The following is a 21080-nucleotide window of genomic DNA, read 5'->3' as shown; positions in this document are numbered from 1 at the left end:
CCAGGCAGGGAGGAAGCACTATTGATTGTAGGCCTCTCCAAGTCTCTCTGAAATCGTAAGATGAATAACTCTTCACTCTGTAGCTACCTTCACTGCCTGATTCTATTTCACAATCTAGAAGCAGGAACTGTCTAGAATCTGGTAGCAGTCAGCTGTGTCTCAGCTATTTCAATTCATCCTAGGACCTTCCTCTTCTATCACAGGAGGCCAGGCTTCGCTCCTCTCACAGAGCAGAGAGTCCAGTTCTCCCAGCTCACATGTGGACAGAGCTGCCTGCTCAGGCCTCCAGGATGACCGTCCCTGCCTCCTGGCCCCACCCCCCTCCTTGCCTGCTGCTGACTCTACTGCTGGGACTCACAGGTGAGCATGCCTTGGGGTGTAAACCCCTCTCCTACCCTTTGGTCCTCCTGCTGCTCCTCGACTTTTAGGGCCTCCAGGAAAACACACTGTGTCACCCAGTGTTGCCACAGAAGGCGAAGGACTGGGCATTATCTGAGCACGAAATCCGGGATCTGAGCATTTTATCTGGGGATCCATTGCCTGCAACGGTGACCAGAGGCATCAAAACAGATGATGCTCCAAACCAAACGGCGACAGCTCTGCGCGTATTAACTGGTCTAATTCTCACAACATCCTTGTGTGAGAACTATGACCATTTCCCCTAATTTGCAGATGAAGAAAATGAGGCAGAGAAAGGAACTTGTCCAATGTCACCTGTGTAAGGCAGTGAGTGGTTCAGCCAGGATTCAAGTTTAGTCCAACCAGCTCCAGAGTTTGTTCTTTGAACCATGTTACGCTGCTCAGCTTCTAAGTGGAGGCTGATTGCACAAAAATCAGACAACACTGAGAAGCTACAGAATAATTATCATCCACCATGCCACTCTGATATCAGGAGAATTCAAATTTGCTGTGTTTACTCACACACTTTTGTAAATGATGTGTTGGGTTGTTCTTATGTGCCAAAATTTTTCCAAGTCTCAAATATGTATTATAATTTCACTTAATCCTCAAAACAACCTGTATGTTAGCATGCTAAGCCACACATTTATGTAGACCGGGGGTGCCAAAAAATGTATACACGTGATTTGTATTCATCTTTTGTTGTCGGTATGTATTATTTCAATTGTAATACAGTTTTTTTCTTTCTTAAAATGTGTATACATTTTTTGCACCCCGGTACATATATATTTGTGAATGCATGTGTCTGTGTGTGTGTGTGTGTGTGTGTGTATGAGTGGGTGTGAGGAAGGGCACACACACATACACACTTGCACAGAATTTTTGAAGCATCTTTTCTTATTCTCTTCAAATCATTTTTCAGTCTTCATGAAATACACATGAACAGATGTTTGGTTTCTCTGTCTCTCAGCCTCCCTCCCTCCTTTCTACTCCTCCAAACTTACTAGTTATCTTCCCCCGATCTCTTAAGAAAAACATCGTTCCCTCTTGGTAAAATGAGTAGAACTTTTGTGCATTACCATCTTGGAGTCCCTCTTCCATGAGGGATGGGGTGAGGAATTAAGAAGGAAGTAAGGAGATCAAGATACAGAGATTCCTGCCTGTATGAGCTGTATCTGTAATTATATCCATATCCATATTTGTATCTGTATCCATACCTGTATCATCTAATATCAGCTGTAGCCTCGGGAAATCTATTGAGTAATCACATTTCAATTTCTGGAATACTCACCATGTGCCGATACTGTTGGAAATGCCTAGGGTTGTATCTCATGTGACCGTTATATCCAAGGTACATCTTCTTCTCATCCCTACCTATAGATAAGAAAACAGAAGTACAGAAAGATTCAAAGTCACTCAATGGTAAATGGTAGAACAGTGATTGGAACTCTGGAAGTCTGATTCTAGAGCTCATGGGTTTAACCATTACTCTTTTCAAATGCCTGTGTCCCCACTTCCATCCTCTTGAGATTATAAGAGCTCCTGTGAATGGGTGTGGGGAAAAGTGGGTGTCCGGGAGTAGGTTTGTGGTTTTCTTCTCCTGGACTCTTCTGCTTTCTGCATATGCAAAAGTTGCTTTTGATTTTCACCAAGTTCTCTACTTGGGAAATTCAGTTTCTGACATAATTTCCACAGATTTACTCACTTAAAATAGGCTTTTGGGTCTCAGGGAGGTGTCGTATTGGGCAATTCACACATCATTCAATTATTTATTGATACCAACTATATGCCAGGAACAGTTAGTTTTGGGAACATGGGGTGCATTGGTAAATTAAAGACAAAAAGTAGCTGCCCTCATGGAGCTTATGTCCTAGTAGAGAAATGGTAGTAAACAACAGACATAATAAATAAATAAATAAATAATAGAGTACATTGGGAAGTGATAAGGGAATATTAAAGTCTTGCTGGATAAGAGAATTGAAGGAATCTGTGAGGCAGATGTATTTTAAACAGTCTGTGTGGGCATCACTGAGAGGGGGATATTTGAGTGAAGATTAAAAGAAGGTTGGGTGTGAGTCATGGGGTTACCTGGGGGAAGAGACTTCTTGACAGTGAGCAGCACATGCAAAGGTCCTGAGACTAGAATCTTCCTGCTGTGTTCAAGGGTTTGGGCTATTGCTCTGAGTAAAATGGTTGCTGTTACAAAGTTTTGAAGAAAGAAGTAACATGAGCTGACACGAGTTTTTAATTATTCTAGCATTTGGTTGAGAATAGACTACAACAGGACATAGAGAGAAGCCACCACAGCATTTAAGAAGTTATTGCATTGATGTAAACAAGAAAAAATGGTTTGCACCAGGAGAGTAGCTAGAAGAGATAAGGGAAAGAGGTCAGATTTGGATGCAGCTGAAGGGGAACCAACAGGGTTACCTGATGCGTAGGATGGGGGTGGGAGAGCAAGACTCCAGGTGTTTGGGAGCTGAGTACCTGGAGGAATAAGGGTGCCTCATCTGAGACATAGAGGGCTGTGCAAGAAATTCAGGAGTTCAATTTTGGACATGTTAACTGTGAGGTGTTTATTGCAATCCAAGGAAAAATGTGAGTGGACAATTGGACATGCTAGTTTAGAAAGAATGGGCCAGAGAGGTAAATAGGAGGATTATAGATGCACAGATGGCAGAGTGTTTGCCATTCCCTGCTCCTCACAATACTGATGCCTCTTCTGTCCTCCCTCCTCCATTCTCTCCACTTCTTCCTCCAAGATTCACTCATATTTCTTCCCATTTTTGTCTTAGCAGTTCAGTTTCCCCACCCTCAATATTCTCCAGACGTAAAAACCCAAACCGCTGATGTTCTTGGTACCTAAGGACCTGCCCAGTGATGGCATGTGGCCTCTTAGGAGACATTTTTGGTTACAAATGATGCAAAGTGGGCGGGTTTCACCAGGTCACACTCTGCAAAAGTGAACAGCTTTTCCTTGGGGAAAAGCTAAGAAATAGAAAAGAACGCAGGATTTATTTGTGGTGCCACTGATATATATCCCTGCCACCAGAACTCATGCCTGTTTTTTAGGACACTTCAAATACGAAGTAGAGTTTTTGTATTTGGCTGTGTGTCCAGAGACCGTTAGTCCCTGAGGCAGTGAAATCAAAATGGAAAGTCTTAGACCTAAAGGTAATAATTGGTCTAAATGGAACTGTGTTTCTTCAACTCATAACTCATTCTCCAAACATCGTCAACCACCCACAATTCTCTTCAGAACCCAAGTTTGAAGTAAGCTGTTTTCTTGCCTGCTTATCCCCATTTTAGTGCAGGTTCTCAAATCTACCAGCCTCTGGAACCACACATTTTGACTTTTTGTTTTCCTGGAGTCATTTAGTCCAACACAAAGTCTCTCGTGGGGCAATCACCTTGTTTTAGTGCATATTTGTTATTCTGGTAAAATATACATTACATAAAATTTGCCATTTTAACCATTTTTAAGGATAAAATTCAGTGACATTAAGTTCATTCACAATGTTGTGAAACCATGACCACTACACATTTCCAGAACCTTTTCAACATCCTAAATGGACACTCTGCATCCATTAAACAGTAAGTCCCCATTCTTCCTTCCCCAGCCCCTGGTGACCTCTCTTCTACTTTTTGTCTCTATTAATTTTCCTGTTCTAGGTACTTCATACAAGTGGAATCATATATTTGTCTGTTTATATCTGGCTAATTTCACTTAACATAGTTTTAGGGTTCATCCATGTTATAGAATGCATCAGAATGTCACTGCTTTTAAGGGCTGAATAATATTCCATTTTATATTCATACCACATTTTGTTTATCCGTTATCTGTTGATGGAAGTTGGGTTGTTCCCACTGTCTTTGGCTATTGTGAATACTGCTGCTACGAATATTGATGCACAAGTGTCAGTTTGAGTTCCCGCTTTTAATCGTGGGGGGTATAAACCTAAGAATGGAATTGTTAGCTCATATGATAAATTCTATGTTTAACTTTTTAAGAAACCATCACTGTTTTCCACAGTGCCTGCACTATTATTATAATCCTACCAGCAATGCACCAGGGATTCCATTTCTCCACATCTTGGCTAAAGCTTATTTTCTGTTATGGCAACTGGTTTCTGTAACCATCAGGAGAGATGTATGTTGTAGACAGAACAATGCCCCCCCCCAGAGACGTCCATGTCTCAATACCCAGAACCTATGAATATTTTACTTTATATGGTGAAAGAGATTTTGCAGAAGAGATTAAGACACGTTTTTTAAATTTCTTACTGTAGGTTTATTGGTTATGGTTTATAATACTCTGAAAATAATACCCGACTTGAAACATAGGTATGAAGTTAATTAAGTTGGGAAAATACTAACCACTCAATTAATAGTAGGTACTACCATTATTTGCTAATACTCCTTGGATGGCAATTTGCAAAAGTCTTATAACAATATTAAATATTGAGACTCTTTTCATCCTTTTTCCAGGACTTAATCCATGCTTAAGATAAAGCAATGATCTTTAAAATAGTTTCAATACATTATTAATTACGAAGTATTTCATATCAAAATATCCTCTTGTAAGAGAGTTATTTTTTTCTATATCAGACTTCTGAATTGAAGTTCCAAGGACTTGAAGTTAGAATTTTTAGTTTCAAAGGTAGTCCATATCTCACCTTTAAAAATAAAATTAAGATGGTATTACTCCTTCTAAAAATCACAAAACTGTTCAAGTAACTATTTCAGATAATGGCTCATTTTAACACATGCCTGCCCTCTTGATATGTTCTTATAGTAAACATTATCTACCATACTGATTACATGTTTTGGTGTTTTTTTTTCAAATCCTACTTCTGCCATTTTCTCAATTTGCAGAGTCAGATTACGCTGCATGAGGTAATGTGTTTGCAACAAAACAAAAAACTGTTGCACTCAACTCATATGTGCACCATTTCCCCCACCCTGAAGTCTTTTGTATTTACTTGAAATAATCATACATATTAGTGTAAACAACAGACTTTAAAAGAGATTAGGCTCTTGTTTTGTGAAGGTTTAAACGGTTGATCTGAATTTTGAAAATGGCTTTTCAAAGGTGAATCACTGATTTAAACTTAGTTAAGTTGGAAATGAACAGAAGTTATTACCCTCTGAAAGTTCAGTGGTGATATGCATGTATATCCCCATGGACTGGTGCCCAGCCTCAAACAGTACATGTAATTTAGCACTGCTGATGGGAGCCGTCCCTGAGAGAGATCATGTAAATTGCCCTAGGGGTCTGGTTCCAAAGAACTATCTTAACTCAGGGATGAAGTGCAGCTGAAAACTTTCCTTGTAACCTTTTGGTAATTTCATAATACGTAACCTTCTTGATTCAATCCAATTAGGTGAAATAAATACTTCTGTACCAATAACGTAGAGAGCACACAGAGATAAGTAAATGCCAAGTGGCACTGTTCAGAAGACATTGACACGCAGGATCACCTCAGTTGTTTAGTTTGGTTTTCAGGATGCTGTAGCCTTTGATTGGTAGTGGAGAACTAACTGCTTTGCTCTTGCTGCTTCTAAGATTCTCTCTTTGTCTGCCTTCGATATTTGAATCATAATGCATCTTGGTGTGGGCCTCTTTGGGTTCATCTTGTTTGGGACTCTCTTTGCTTCGTGGGATTATATATGTCTATTTTCCTTGCCAGGGTAGGGAAGGTTTCCATTGTTATTTCTTCAAATAGGTTGGTAAATCCTTGCTCTCTCTCTTCTTCTTCTGGTACCCCTACGATGTGAATGTTGGTACACTTGATGATGTCCCAGAGGTCCCTAAAACTATCTTCATGGCGTTTTTTTTTCAATTCTTTTTTCTTTTTGATGTTCTGATTTGGTGTTTTCTGCTACCTTATCATGAAAAATCACTTGATTCTTCTGCTTCATCTAATCTGTTGATTCCCTCTAATGTATTCTTCATTTCAGTTGTTGTATTCTTCATTTATGATTTTTTTTTATGTTTCCTATCTCCATTTTTTATGTTTCCTATCTCTTTGTTGAAGTTCTTCCTAAGATCACTGAGCATCCTTATAAACAATGTTTTGAACTCTGCATCTGGTAGATTGTTTGTCTCCATTTTTTTTAGTTATTTTTCTGGAGCTTTGTTCTGTTCTTTCATTTGGGACATGTTTCTTTATCTCCTCATTTTGGCTGCCTCCCTGTGTTTGTTTCTATGTAGAGCTGCTACATCTCCCAGTACTGGTAGAGTGGCCTTAAAATAAAATAGGTGTCCTATGGGGCCTAGTGGGGCTGTCTCCCGGGTCACCTGAGCCAGGTGTTCTAGGTGTGTCCTTTGTGTGGGTTGTGTGTGCCCTTCTGTTGCAGTTGAGCCTTGATTGCTATTGGCATGTCAGTGGGAGGGATTGACCATCAGACTGATTGATTGTGAGGACTGGCCATGACCTACAGAGCAGGATACAATTTAGCAGTGCTCTGGTGCCTGCTGACTCTGCCCTTTGGGTGTGTTGTTTGTGGAGGTGGTTGGGTGGTGCTTCTGGTGTGGTTTGAAACAGGCCATTGGGTGTGTTGGTTATGGGCCTCTTGGGAGGGTCTCTGGTGCAGGCCAAGGTCAGCTGCTTCCTATGCCCTGCCAAGGGCCTCTTTGTATGAGCTATAATGTGACTTTATATGGTTACCACTTGTGCCGGGCTTGAAGGTGCCTGGGAGAGGCTAAGCTGTGAAGTGAGACCAGCTGCTGCTAGTACTGGGCTCGGGGCTTCTTAGCGAGTGGTACTGGGCATATCCAGGTCAGATGCTGCTTGTTTGGGGTTTGTGAACCTTTGAGATATTTTAGGAGAGTTCACAGCTTGAGTCAAGACAGGCTGTTTGTATGGAAAAGCCACTGGAAGCAGCTTGGATGAGCCCACAAGTTGGGTGGAGTGAGATCTCAGGGAATCACCAGGACAAGGTGAATGGTGTCGGCGAGGTTGATGAAGACTAAGATATAGTGCCCACCTGTGCATGCTAGCTTGGTGGGGGTAGGGATCAACAAAGGAACAATGACTTCTTCCAGAACTTCTGTCTGGGAGAAATCTGCCCCTCCAGCCCTCATCCTGAAGCCAGACAATTCAGTTCCTCCCCAAATGCCCCTGGCATTTTTCAAGCTGCTGCCCCAGTGCTGGAGCTCAGAGCAAGTGAGTCCATTGGTGAATAACTTTATGCACAGGACTTTTAAGAGGAATGCCTGGGACTTCAGGAGTCTTCCATCTCACTCAGCCACAATCTTCTCTGGTTTTTGCAGCTGGAAGTTATGGGGATTTCTCTTACTGTCACTGGAACCCTGGCTGCGCATCCTATAGTGGGTCTGGGACCCCTCACTCCTCAGGGGGCACTTCTGCAGCCAAGATATCCCTCCTGATTTTTAACGTGGGTGTGGAACCAGCCCATTCCATGTCTCCGCCACCCCTTCCAGTCTCCATGTGGCTTTGTCTATATTTCCTTAGTTGTAGGACTTTTGTTCAGCTAGACTTCAGTCTGTTCTCAACGATGGTAGTTCTATAGTTTAGTTGTAATTTTGATGTGGTCGTGGGAGAATGCAATCACAGTGTATATCTACTCCTCAATCTTGACTGGAAGCCTAAAACCCTTATTTGGGGAGATTATCCTAGATATTCAAGGTGGACCCAATACAACTCAAGGGTTCGTATAAAAAGAAGGCAGGAAAGTCAAAGGACAAGTGACAAGGGAAGCAAGAGGTTGGAGAAATAGATGGAAACCATGAGTACAGGCATGTGGACAGCCTCTAGAATTTGGAGGAACACGGAACAGATTTTTCAGAAAAAATACAGCTTGGTTGACACCTTGATTTAGGATAAGTACCATCAATTTGGGCTTCTGACCTCCAGAACTATAAAATAAAAAACTTCTGTAGTTCTAAGCCACTAACATTTTGGTATTTTCTTAAGGCTGCATTAAGAAACTAATATAACATGGTTATGCTATGAGAGAAAAAATCCCAGGAACCAGAAATAATGTTTTACTTCCTGTTTACACTACATGTTCATTGTGTGTTGGGATCTCTGCACATCATTTCCAGGCTGATGGAACAGACCCCATCATGAGCATGAGAATCTCTGTGGAAGAGGGAAGGTGAACCATAACGGTTCTTGCAGTAAATGCATATCCCACAAAATACATTCATCACCTCTGCTCACAAATCATTTGCCTAAAGAAGTCTCATCATCCCACCCAATTCGCAGGTCCAGAAATGCAACAATCCATGAAGCCAGAAAGCGAACAGCCCGAAATATTTGGGGAAGCATGACACTTCCAGAGAGGGCTTAGACACTCAAGCCCGTTCTCTACCATGTCACTTAACCGCTCTATGCCTGAGTTTTGTCATTTACAATAAGGTCTCACATTACAAGCTTGTTGTGAGGGTACATGCAGGGATATAATATATCCAATGTGCTGAGCTCAAGGCCGGCTCATGGTGTGGGCTCTGTGAATGAAAACTGTTGCTGATAAACACTTGACAAAACCTACAGGATCACATAAGGATGAATAAATAACTGCTCTGTGTTTCCCTCCAGGAGGGGCAGGTGAAAATGAGCTGCCGGTGATTCAGCCTGAGAAGTCAGTGTCGGTTGCAGCTGGAGAGACGGTCACTCTGAACTGCACCATGACCTCCCTGCTCCCCGTGAGGTTTATAGAGTGGTTCAGGCAGACAGGGACAGGCCGGGAGTTAATCTACAGTTTCAAAGAAGGCCACTTTCCCCGAGTAACAAGTGTTGCAGACACCACAAGGGGAAATACCATGAACTTCTCCATCCGCATCAGTAACATCACGCCCGCAGACGCTGGTATCTACTACTGTGTGACATTCTGGCAATGGTTCCCTGATGTGGACTTTAAATATGGACCCGGAATTCAGCTGCTTGTGAGTGGTGAGTACAGTGGGCATCTTTCTTATCCTTGTATGTGACAACAAGTAAATCAGAACACCCTCCACTGATTTTTTTTTTGTTTTTTTTTTTGTTTTTTGAGCAACACCTAAGAATCAGGTGCTGAAAGGGGTGCTTATATCCACAATCTGATTCATGGTCTAATTTCACCCCTTCTGCATATTAGGGACACTGAGGCCTGGAGAGGTTATGCTATTTGCTCAGGCTCCATGGCTGGTAAATGGTGGGAACAGTCTGGAACCCCCACCTGCCTGGCTCCACAGCTCTTGCCTTTTCCAATCCCATCCAGCCCCTTGGTTCCAGGGATGAGGAAGCTGAGAGTCTGAGTGACTTGCCCAGTCACAGGGCAGACGTCAACTCTGCCTCCAGAGAGTGCTCCCCTCAGTGTGGCCGGGCTTCTCCTTACTGACACTCACTGAGCACCCTCTGTGGGCCAGGCTGTGCTCTGGATGCTGTAGCAGCAGCAGTGAGCAAAGCAGGCAAAGGCTCTTTTTCCACGAAGCTTCGTTTTCTTCCCTCCAGTGAGGAGAAATCTATCCAGGGCAGGGAGGGGGAGAACGTGTGTCTTTAATTCATCCTCAGAACCATCACACTGAGAAGGAATTCCCAAGAGGCATGGACTCAGTGTTTTCTCTGACAGCCCTGCTTGGAGGAGGTGCCCAGAGGTTGGGTGGTCACTGTGGTTCTGCCTGAGTCACACAGTCATGAAGCCTCTGAACAGAGTTGGGTCATCTCAGAATATCTGTCCCTCACCCAGGGAAGGGAATCCCCATGTGAGTTACTTCGGTGTTGGCCCATCGAGGCAACAAAGTGCTCATTTAGGATTTTCTGCCACAGGTGCAGGATCCTGAATCCTGGAATGTCAGCATACAAAGGATCTTTAGACCATCCAACCCAACCCCCCATGTATAGATGGAAGCCTGAGGCCAAAGGGTGACAGAGAACGTGCCCACAGTCACACGGTCAGTGATTGAGGGGATTGTTCCAGAACCCCATCTGATTCCAGGCTAGCTCCTTCCTGCCCCAGAGAATGGACACTGTTACCATTAAAGAGCCTGGTGCACACAGTAAGCACTGAATTAAAGCTCATTATAGCAAACCGTTGAACATGGATCCAGCATTTCTCTTTTTCATGTGTTTCCCAAAGCTTCAGAATGCCCCTCGAATTCATACCCTGAGGCCCAAGGTGATTGGGGACCTGTCCCAACCTTCAGCCCCATCACCCCAAATCAAGCATTTATATCAGCACCTAGAGCTGCTCACTGTTTCAACAGCTGCGCACACTCCTTCACGTGGAGATAGCACCATTCATTTACAGTCTTCTGTTGATGGATATAAGTTGTTCCCAACCGTGGCCAATAACAGTGCTGCAGCGGGTACCCATGCCCATGTGTCAGTCTACTTATGAGGAACATGCCCCCGGGAGTGGCATTGCTAGGCCAGATGGAACATGTAATTTGTGTAGATATTGCCAAATTTCCCTCCCAGACATAGCAATTGAGCCTCCTCACCACCCGTGGACATAAGCAGGGAAGGTGACTTTGTCCTGAATTTGCAGATCTTACAAGAGGGCCCAATGGTGTGTCCCGTGCCTAAGTAGTCACAGGTAGCAAGTGGCTCCACTGCCACTCAGATCTGCTGCCTCCTGGTAGACTGCTCATTCCTCCTCCCAAGTTACCTGCCCAGAGGATGCCCTGGGTGAGAAAGCAGGGATGTGGGAGGGAGCCAAGAAACAGCAGTTTGCCGGATGCTATATCTTCTGCACGGCATTTACTGCTTACAACCAGTGCTGAGAGGGAGGAGCCATCTGTTGCTCCTTTAACAGATAAGGACACTAAGGCTCAGAGAGAGGACCTGACCTGAACAGGAAAGGGAACCAAAATTTAAACCCCAAACAGCATAACGGCTCCCTGCAATACCCTACTGTGCCGATCAAAGACTGGAGAAAGTTCCAGCCCTCTTATTTTAAAATCTCATAGTGTTCTGTTCTTCACCAACAAGAAAAAAAAAATTCTGTGTGGGAGGTGGGGCAACTTTATGTCCCAGATCAGACAAATACACAAATGTCTCATGATGTGCTGATCCTGTTCCTAAAAGACGTGGCTCAGCGTAAGTAAAAGTATTCAGTCTTGTCCCATGTGACAACATGGATATTCTAGAAGGTATTATGCTAAGTGGAATAGGCAAACAGAGAAAGACAAATACCATATGATTTCACTTACATGTGGAATCTAAAGAGCAAAATAAATGAACAAACAAAACAGAAACAAACTCACAGATACAGAGAACAAACTGATAGTTGCCAGAGGAGAGGGAGATTGGGGAATGGGTGATACAAGTGAAGGGGAATAAGAGGGACAAACTTCCAGTTATAAAATAAATAAGGCACAGCTATGCAGTCCACAGCACAGGGAATAGGGTCAATAATATCCAATAACTTTTCATGCTGATAAATGGTTACAGGACTTACCGTGGTGATCACATCGTAGGGTATATAAATGTCTAATCACTACGTTGTACACGCGAAACTGATATAATATTGTATGCAAACTAAAAAAATTTTTAATCATTCAGGAGTTTTTTCCCCCTTCATGGTGGTTTCTTTGCTTCACTGAACAGCCTACAGGAGCAGCCTGGGGATAATAGCCTGGATAGAGCAGAGAAGGGCCACTGTAACCCCAGCAACACCGTGTACCCCCTTTTCTGTCAGAAGATAAGGAAGGAGAGGCATTTCCTAGAGGATGCTGGGGGCCCCGTGTGAGCAAGAGTTCATATTCTAGACTCAGTTATCAGGAACCCACGTCTACCAATTATAGCGACGGGGTCCTCAGGCCTGGACACTCAAAGATGTCTCCTCCCTGTAATTGCCTGAAGGCGAAATCTGAGAGGGAGAAGAAGGTGGTAGTCAGTTGTTGGCTCCTGCAGGTGCGATATTTGCTCCGTAGATAACCATGAAGCTTGGGGGTCACAGGAAATACCCCTGGGATACTGGGGCACGAGGAGACAGTCCGTTCATTTCTTTCAACCACACTTTTCTCATCTGTAACATGGTGATAATCATGGACTCCTTTTTTTTTTTAAGTTTTTTTTAAATCACTTTTTTTTTTTTTTTTTTTTACGGGGAAGGGGAACAGGACTTTATTGGGGAACAGTGTGTACTTCCAGGACTTTTTTCCAAGTCAAGTTGTTGTCCTTTCAATGTTAGTTGTGGAGGGTGCCGTTCAGCTTCAAGTTGTTGTCCTTTCAGTCTTAGTTGTGGAGGGCGCAGCTCAGCTCCAGGTCCAGTTGCCGTTGCTAGTTGCAGGGGGCGCAGCCCACCATCCCCTGCAGAAGTCGAACCGGCAACCTTGTGGTTGAGAGGACACGCTCCAACCAACTGAGCCATCCGGGAGGCAGCTCAGCTCAAGGTGCCGTGTTCAATCTTAGTTACAGGGGGCGGAGCCCACCATCCCCTGCAGGACTTGAGGAATTGAACTGGCAACCTTGTGGTTGAGAGCCCACTGGCCCATGTGGGAATCGAACCGGCAGCCCTCGGAGCTAGAAGCACGGAACTTCAACTGCCTGAGCTACCGGGCCGGACCCTGGACTCCTTTTAAGAGAGTGAAAAAGATTTGAGGACTCTGTGTGAATCACCCAGCACAGAGTAGACACACCCCAAATCAGGTGTCATTTCAAGGTTGTGACCCAGTTCCCATTGCTGAGTTTTCCTCACCTACACAAAGTGTCTGTGTCTCCTCTTTAATTTAATAACAATTAAGAAATTAACCACCTCTTTCTCAGCACTCAGTGATCTTTGTTTTCCACCCAAAACTGACCCAAGAGAAGAACCCAGATTCAGAAAAACATCCCTTCATCCACTCCCTTCAAATTCAGGGATTGGCACAGATTAGCCCTTACTGGAATATCTGTGGAAAGGATGAAAACTATGGAGTAAATCAATAAATTCCTAAGGGAAGAGCTCTGGATATAAATGAAGTCTGGGTTCCAGATACACCTGTATTTGTTTATTTTGGGGAAGCATCTTCTGTTTAACTCAAAGCAAAAATGCTTCCACTGCCTGATTTACCCTCATTGCAGCCCCGGGAAGGAGAAATGCCTGCTGTTCCATTTCACAGAAGGAGCTGGAATGTGCCCCAGTCACCCCTCTGGTCAGCTGGCTGGCCTGGTTCCCGCTTTCACGGTGGCCTCGCACGTCACTGCTTCCCCTGCACTTACTTCTGTAAACACTTTCTCTGAAGTTGGAAGCTTTCCAGGGGAGGCCACCTACGAGCAGTTAATACAAAGAGGGAGATCGATCAGTAATTTAGTTCCCGTGTCCAGATTGGTGTGAAATCACCCAGCAGAGAAAAGAAGGTGGATTTTGAACTCAGGCCTGGAATTGCATGTCAGCCCTGCCCCTCACTCAGAGGTGAACTCTGAGGACCTGTGTGTCCTCCTCTGTAAGATGAGAATGTTGACATTGCCCTCCCAGCATTATTAAGGATTAAAAATAATATGTGTGAGGCTTCTTTAACAGTGTCACATGCTTATCCTTAGGGGTGATAATCACAGTTATGGTTACTGTTCATTTTGCTCCTTTTGTAGCCAAACCCTCTCCCCCCGTGGTATCGGGCCCCACGGGGAGGGCCCCACCTAAGCAGACAGTGAGCTTCACCTGTGAGTCCCACGGCTTCTCCCCCCGAAACATCACCCTGAAATGGTTCAAAGAAGGGAATGAGCTCCCGGCCTCCCAGACCTCCGTGGACCCAGAGGGAGACAGCGCTTCCTACAGCGTCTCCAGCACAGCCAGGCTGGTGCTGGCCCCGGGGGACGTTCGCTCTCAGCTGGTCTGCGAGGTGGACCACGTCACCCTGCAGGGGGGCCCTCCTCTTCGTGGGACTGCCAACTTGTCTGAGACCATCCGAGGTAGATGCCCTCCCACCCAGACGAGCCCACACCTGACCCCCAACCTGCAAGCCTGCTCCTCCCCCTGCTTTTGCTCCAGGCCTGGAATTTCCTGGGAGCAAATTCCCGACAGTCCTTCCCATCACCAGGTACCTAGATGTCCCCATCACTTTTTACAAGATCAACACCTACCACTGTACTTGATGGTCATCTACTTTACCAATAGCAGCTCCAATTACTGAGCACCTACTGTAAGCGAAGCCCCTATATGCTTGGTGATTTCATTCATTTTGCTACAGTTAGTACGTTCCAACTGCATGCCAGGGCCTGTGCTTTTTACTTTCATTCATATTACCCTCATAGGAGCTACAAGTCCTTGAGCACCTACTGTGTGCCTGGCCCTGTGCTTAGTGATTTCATTCATATGCAAGGAATACCCTCAGTGTTTGAACACCTGCTGTATGCCTGGCAGTGTCCTGGTTCGTCCCCTTGCTGTGGGGGGAGGAGCTAAGTTAGGGAGCCCTTCCCTGTGATCTGTCTGTTCCTTGAGGTCAGAGCTACTGCCCTGTGTTGTTTCAGTTCCGCCCACCCTGGAGGTGACCCAACACCCTGTGGCAGGGAATACGGAGACTGTCACCTGCCTTGTGAAGAAGTTCTATCCCCGGAGCCTACAGCTGACCTGGTGGAAAAATGGAAACTTGTCCCAAACAGATATGGCCTTGATCCTCACAGAGAACAAGGACGGAATCTTTACCGGGATGAGCTGGCTCCTCGTGAATTTATCTGCCCACAGGGAGGACGTGGTGTTCACCTGCCAGGTGAAGCATGATGGGCAGCCGGTGGTCACCAAACACCTTACCCTGAAGGCCTCTGTCCACCAGAAGGACCAGGGGTCAGACATAAATACAGGTGAGGCCACCAGTCCAACTGACTTGGCTTTTATTATACAAATTTTGTGGTTTTTTAAATGTTAAAAGTAGTAATTCATACTTATTATAGAATAATCTAGAAGTCTATAGATAAAATATTTAAATGAGCTCCCCCTGCCAAATCCCACATCCAAGAGTCACCACCAATAAGAGTTAGTACACATTCTTATAGCTCTTTTGGCATCAATATACATTGAAGAAAGTGATAAAGGAGGAATGGAATCACGTGTTCACAGCCCTGCCTCTTACTTTCCTCACCTACAGTTACTGCGCTCACCACCCTGTCAGCCCCCTGCCCTCCTCCTTGGTCTTTCTCACTGCTGCCTGGTCTCTTTTCCATCCTAGACTTTTCCATCTGGGCCAGGCACCTAGGTGACCATGAGTGGCCACCGCAGGTGCCTCCCTTGTTCCTTGTTTGATGACAGTGAACCAGCAATAACCACAATTGCCTCCTGCCTGTTTACTGTAGGAAAATTTCAGTTCATCTCTGATCTTCTCTCCTGATTCAACCTCGCTGTGTGTTTGGAGTTTCACAGAAGGGACTTGGGGAACAACTTCTTGTCCTCACACCAGGTGATTGGGCTAAACTAATCATTCTACATCTAAGTCCTTGAATACGGACCACCAGCTTGTACATCAAATATATGCTAATTGGAGACATGCTCTCCCTCAGCTGGGCATTGTCCCAAGATATATATGTCCCATTGTCTATAGGTATAGAGACCCCCTTTCCGTGAATAAAATATGTCTTATTTCTCTCTCATGTAACATCAGGAGGGCATTGGGCCTGGATTCCAGGAGTCTTTACTACAGAAGACCTTTCAAAGGCCCATGTTTGTCCCAACATGTCCTATGATGATGTCCTACCTGCTGGGTCAGTGTAGGCCACCTAGTGTCCATGTCGCTGCCTGCTGGGAGAGTAAACATAGGAAGGGGAGGACAAGCAATTGCCCTGAAAATAAGAGTTATACAGAAGTTACATAAATGGGTCCACTAACCTAGTCATTTATGTACATCCAGTTGTAAATGTAGTCCATAATTGTGGTCATGATTAACGACATTAGTTTTTCTACAAAACTAACACCAGTATATACTTTATAAAATTGACAATAATTCCCTAATGTCATCTAAATGGACTATATAGTCAAATTTCTCCAAACTTCTTTTATAGCTGTTTTTTGTGCACCAAAATTGGTTTGATTCATCATTAATAACTGGGAAGAACTTTCCTGTGAAATCACGTGGGCCTCGGGAATCCTTTTCCGGATTTGAAAAAGATTTTGCATAGTTTAGGACTGCTCACATTACTCTTTTCATATTGGGTGGATTGTGGTAGGTGGTGCTTATTGAGGAATTTGGTCCACTTTCCCTATGTTGTCAAATGTCTGCCTGTAGAGTTGTCTATAATCTTCCCTCATTATCCTTTTGATGTCTGCAGGGTCAGTGCTGATACCCCATTTCATTCTTGATTTGGATGATGCCATTTCTCCTTTTTTCATCAGTCTTTGTAAAGTTTTTCAATTTTATTGATCTTTTCAATGAACTGCTTTCTTTTAGTGATTTTCTCTATTGTTTCTCCATTTTCAATTTCATTGTTTTTTTCTTCTTTTTACTTTAAATTTCCTAACTTCTGCTTTTTCGGGGTTGATTTTGCTCCCCCTTTTATTTCTTGAAGTGGAAACTTACATCACTGATTTTAGAATTTTTCTTTTTTCCAATGCCACACGTGGGTCACCATCTGCGCCTGTGGAGTTAGGAGACTGCAACTTATGAATCCTGGTCACTGCGTTCTTTCTTCAGTCCTCAGGTCCCCAGCCAGTCTGCCTTTCTCTTCCACCTCTCAGAGTCCTATGCTTGTACCTGGTATCATTTCTAGGGTTCAGAGTTCTACTGAATTAGAGAGCAGGAGAGATGAGACTCTGCCATTTTGTCTGGTCTGACTTGGGTTTGTTTTCTTATCTCCGCCTCCTGCTGGGGCTCAGACCAGGCTGCTACTTCCTGGTTCTCTCAGTGAGCCTGACCTGACACCCTTGCTAAGTATTAGGGTAGAAAATGGTTTTTGGCTTGTCTAGATTGACAGGCTGGAGCAAAGTGCAAGAGGCCTATGTGACCCTGTGCACTGGAATGCCACATGTTACCTCGGTGTCTGAGGGCTCTGGCCACTCCAGCCCTGGGTCAATGGGCCTGGTGTGAAGATGCATGTCTTTTTGTTGATGATTATGGTATTGGAGTCTTTTGCAATATTTCTATCCTAATGGACCTCTCTCTGTCAGTATAGGATAATCCAGGCATGTTAATGGACTTTCGGGTTTTTGGGGTCATTTTGATAGTGAGAGAAATGTTCTGAGTCCTTTAATGTTTCTGATTCTCTGCTGCTTTTCAGAACTTCAAATGTCCCTGCCCGCCTTGTGCCTTTGTCTCCTCTTCACTCATTTGCCAAACTACGCTTCTTCCTTTATTTCTTTTGCCTTTTCCCCCCGGAAGTTATGCACTATCAATCATGCCTGTCCCTTTTATCTCATCTGTCCTTTTAAAATGTATTAGCCTCCTTGTATTAGTTTCTTATTGCTGCTGTAAGAAATTGCCACATATTTAGTGGCTTAAAACAACACAAGTTTATTACCTTACCGTTCTAGAAGTCAGAAGTCTACAATGGGCTGGCAGGACTACGTGCCTTCTGGAGCCTGTAGGGGAGAATCAATTTCCATGCCTGTTCCAGTTTCTACAGACACCCACCTCCTCCACTGAGGGCCCCACATCACTCTGAGCTCTGCTTCTGTCATCACATATTCTTCTCTGAATCTTCTTCCTCCTCCTTTACCTTATAAAGATCTTTGTGATTACATTGGCACCGCTCAGATAATCCAAGATAATGTCCTCAACTCATGATCCTTAACTTAATCCTTCTGCTAGACGCTTGCCATGTAAGACAACATAATAACAGATTCTAGATCTGCTGTGCTGACCCTTTTAAGTCAGGCATACTTTGAAACCCCTTCCTGTGATCTGAGCTCTGATCTACAGGACATTTGTCCAACATTTTCAAATTTAAGGTAGATATTATATTGGCATGATTTCTAGATAACTCTTAGTCTCCTTTGTTAGCTTTCCTCATGTGTTTCTCCACATTCTTTCTTGTGGCTGAGTGAAGGTGAGCTGGTAGGTTCGTGACAGATTGTGCACTAGGATTTGGTGATTTTTTTCCCTTTTGACTCACAGTTATTTTGAAGTTTTGGCATTTTTTTCTTCCAGTAATACTGAGAGCCAGTTTTGTATAGAATTTAATTTCTTTTTTTGTTTGTTTGTTTTTTTTAGTTTTGGAAAGGATAATTTTGAAGATAAGTAGCTATGCTGCTGCCGTTGTCTTCAGCAGCTCAGAAGTGGACTGAAGTTTTTGAGTGCTTTGATCCATAAATCCCTATCCCTCATCTCTGGGTCCCGTACTTCCCCATAGGGGCCCTACTCTAGCAGATAAGGCCTACTGAAGTGAAGAATTCAACTTTCTCTGCAGTTCTGCTCTTCTTATAAACATGTCCTGGCCCAATCCTCAGCTTATTCTGCCCTGTGACTTTAGGGGATAAGACTCTGCAAAGCTATCAAGAAGTTTTCTGGCTCACACTTACCCGGTAACTTGTGATTAATCATTCTTAGCTTTCTTGTCTTTCTCCAGAAGACGGATGCCCCACCAACAGCCATCCAATCCCATAGTGCTTATTACCATACCCAACTCATTTTCAAATTTCTTTCCTCTGCTTACACTATCCCAGTTCACCACCAGCGAAAATTGTAACAATTGCACAAATAGGGCAAACCAAAGACAGCAGGTCTCATGAGTCAGGCCACCCTGAGGGCTCCCTTAGCTCCTGAGAACCTGGGGTCATCCATCCCCACCCTGGTGGAAAGCAATGCAACCTTGAACTTCTCCCACTGTGCAACCTCTTCTCACTCCACTCCAATGACATGTTGATGTTTGTTCTAGTAACTCTGAGAGGTTGAACTTGTCTTGAGCTAAAAGGCAAGGTCTCAGGGTCATCCTAACAGGACAAGTGATGCATTTCCCTAGGTGTGAATCCCACTAATCTTGCGATTCTCCCTAAACTCTCTGAGCCTGTTTCTTCATCAGAATTAGTATACTGACTGCCCCATAGAGGTGTGAGGACCACGTCAGCAAACCAGGAACCACACTTCTGCATCACTGAGTATACATTCCCTCTACCCCGCCCTCAAAGAGGACAATGCTGGCAGCCTAAAAAGGGGGTGAGTGAGAATGAGGGACCTCTTTACCCTGGTTACTGCCTCCAGCCTGAGCCCAGGACAGGATGTAGGTTCAAAACCTGAGTGTTGATGGGCCCAGGTTACTTCACATGGAGTAAATGGAATGGTCTCCTGTGTGGTCCCACTAATGGCTTCTCCTGTCCCTTATTTCCAGACCAAGCTATGTCTACTCAATTCCTCATCGCTTTCCTCCTAGGCCCCAAGCTGCTGCTGGCAGTAGGTGTCTCTGCCATCTATGCCCACAGGAAGCTCAGGGCCTGACTGTAAGTTGTTGGGCAGGGAGGGCAGGCCAAGGGCTGTCCCAGGAGGGGTAATGTCAGGAGGAGGGGCCAGCCCACAGGTCACACAGGGTCAGGGCCCACGGGGACTTAAGAGAAGGTGACACACCTCCCTCAATACCTTGAGGAGTCTCGGGGATCCTTTGAAGAGGTTCCCAACTCCGAGGAAGTGTGTGGGATCTTGCAGGAGGTGGGTGGGGTCGAGGGTTTTGAAGGGTGTCTGCAGCATCCTAGGGCTTCTATGGAAGAAGTGGGCAAGGGGGCTGAATGAGGGGCAGGGAGTGAATGGTTCCCTTGGAGACCATCTCTAGATTATTTCCTCACTCGGACTCCTTCGGACAAAAAGAATCCACATTTTAGAGTAATGTTGAGAAGTCCTGGATATGCTGCCCTGAGGGCTGTTCCCTCTCTGACCCTCTGCATGACCGAGTGAAAAGGAAGGACCTGGGAAGGAAGGCTGAGGTGGCAGAGTCCTATTTCACAGGCTGCCTGTTCTCTCATAACAGGTGTCCCAGGAGGAGGACTGGGGACATAAGAGACATGCAGGAAACATTTCTTGAATGATGAGCAGATATTTAAATGTTGACATGTTTCCCACAGCTCCTTCCTTCCCTGCTCCGTGCCCCCCTCAATCTCTGCTGCCCTTTCCCTTCCCTCAAGGGCCCAGCCTAAGAAAAAGAGCCGACCAGAAGCTTCCACAGACTCTGCTTTAAGTGCCTCCCTTCCCTGGAGACCTGCCTGCCCACAGCTCCTGCTGCTCCTTCTCACGGTCCTTGATGCCCCCAGGTCTGGGTCTTCATATGTGGTCCTGAGCAGGGGCCATGGGAACTAGCTCTAGGGACCGACTCACAACATCTCCCTGGAGTGTGAGAAATGAATCAAATCTACACATATCAGGATATCTCTCATCCATCGCCTATAGACGTGGCTGTGACCTAGACATTCATCACCATGCTCTGAAAGAGTTATTCTGGTTCCAGATTCCTGCCTACCCTTGACTCCCCGGCCTCATTGAGGTTCTCTATTGCCTCTTGAGTACAAATAACCCCCATCCTGATTTTAAGAAGAAAAACGATTTTTCCTCTTTCTTAAATGCCCTACTTCTCAAACCCAGAAAGAAGTTTTCCCTCCTCTCTCTGTGATGGGAACACTTGTTCTTCTATCGTCTTGCATCCTCCCAAACCTGTTGCTCATGGTACACATGCTGTGAGTGCAGAAGCCTTGGAGTCGTCCTCGATTTCTCTTTCTTTTATAGCCCATATTTAATTCTGCCTTCAAAATGCTTATGTCCAGGGTGACATGGTAAATGTTTAGCAATCAACCCTTCCAAAGGGAAAAAAAAAAGCCTGATTTTGTAGTGCTTGTCGGTTTCTGTG

At 44.7% G+C, this 21080-nt stretch overlaps 1 protein-coding gene across 1 annotated transcript; it reads left to right on the top strand.

Moving 5' to 3' along the window:
• Positions 1–240: 240 nt before the first annotated feature.
• LOC117016181 (signal-regulatory protein beta-1-like) lies at positions 241–19689 on the top strand. Its single transcript, XM_033095326.1, has 5 exons — positions 241–360; positions 8967–9320; positions 13923–14243; positions 14802–15143; positions 19587–19689. The coding sequence occupies exons 1-5, from the start codon at positions 258–260 to the stop codon at positions 19685–19687; spliced, it is 1221 nt and encodes a 406-aa protein (XP_032951217.1). The 5' UTR covers positions 241–257; the 3' UTR covers positions 19688–19689.
• Positions 19690–21080: the final 1391 nt, after the last annotated feature.

This window comes from Rhinolophus ferrumequinum, chromosome 23, assembly GCF_004115265.2.
Source record: "Rhinolophus ferrumequinum isolate MPI-CBG mRhiFer1 chromosome 23, mRhiFer1_v1.p, whole genome shotgun sequence".
In the NCBI taxonomy this organism is placed as follows: domain Eukaryota; kingdom Metazoa; phylum Chordata; class Mammalia; order Chiroptera; family Rhinolophidae; genus Rhinolophus; species Rhinolophus ferrumequinum.
Note: the sequence above shows the minus strand (reverse complement) of the source record. Positions and strands in the feature narration are given on the sequence as shown.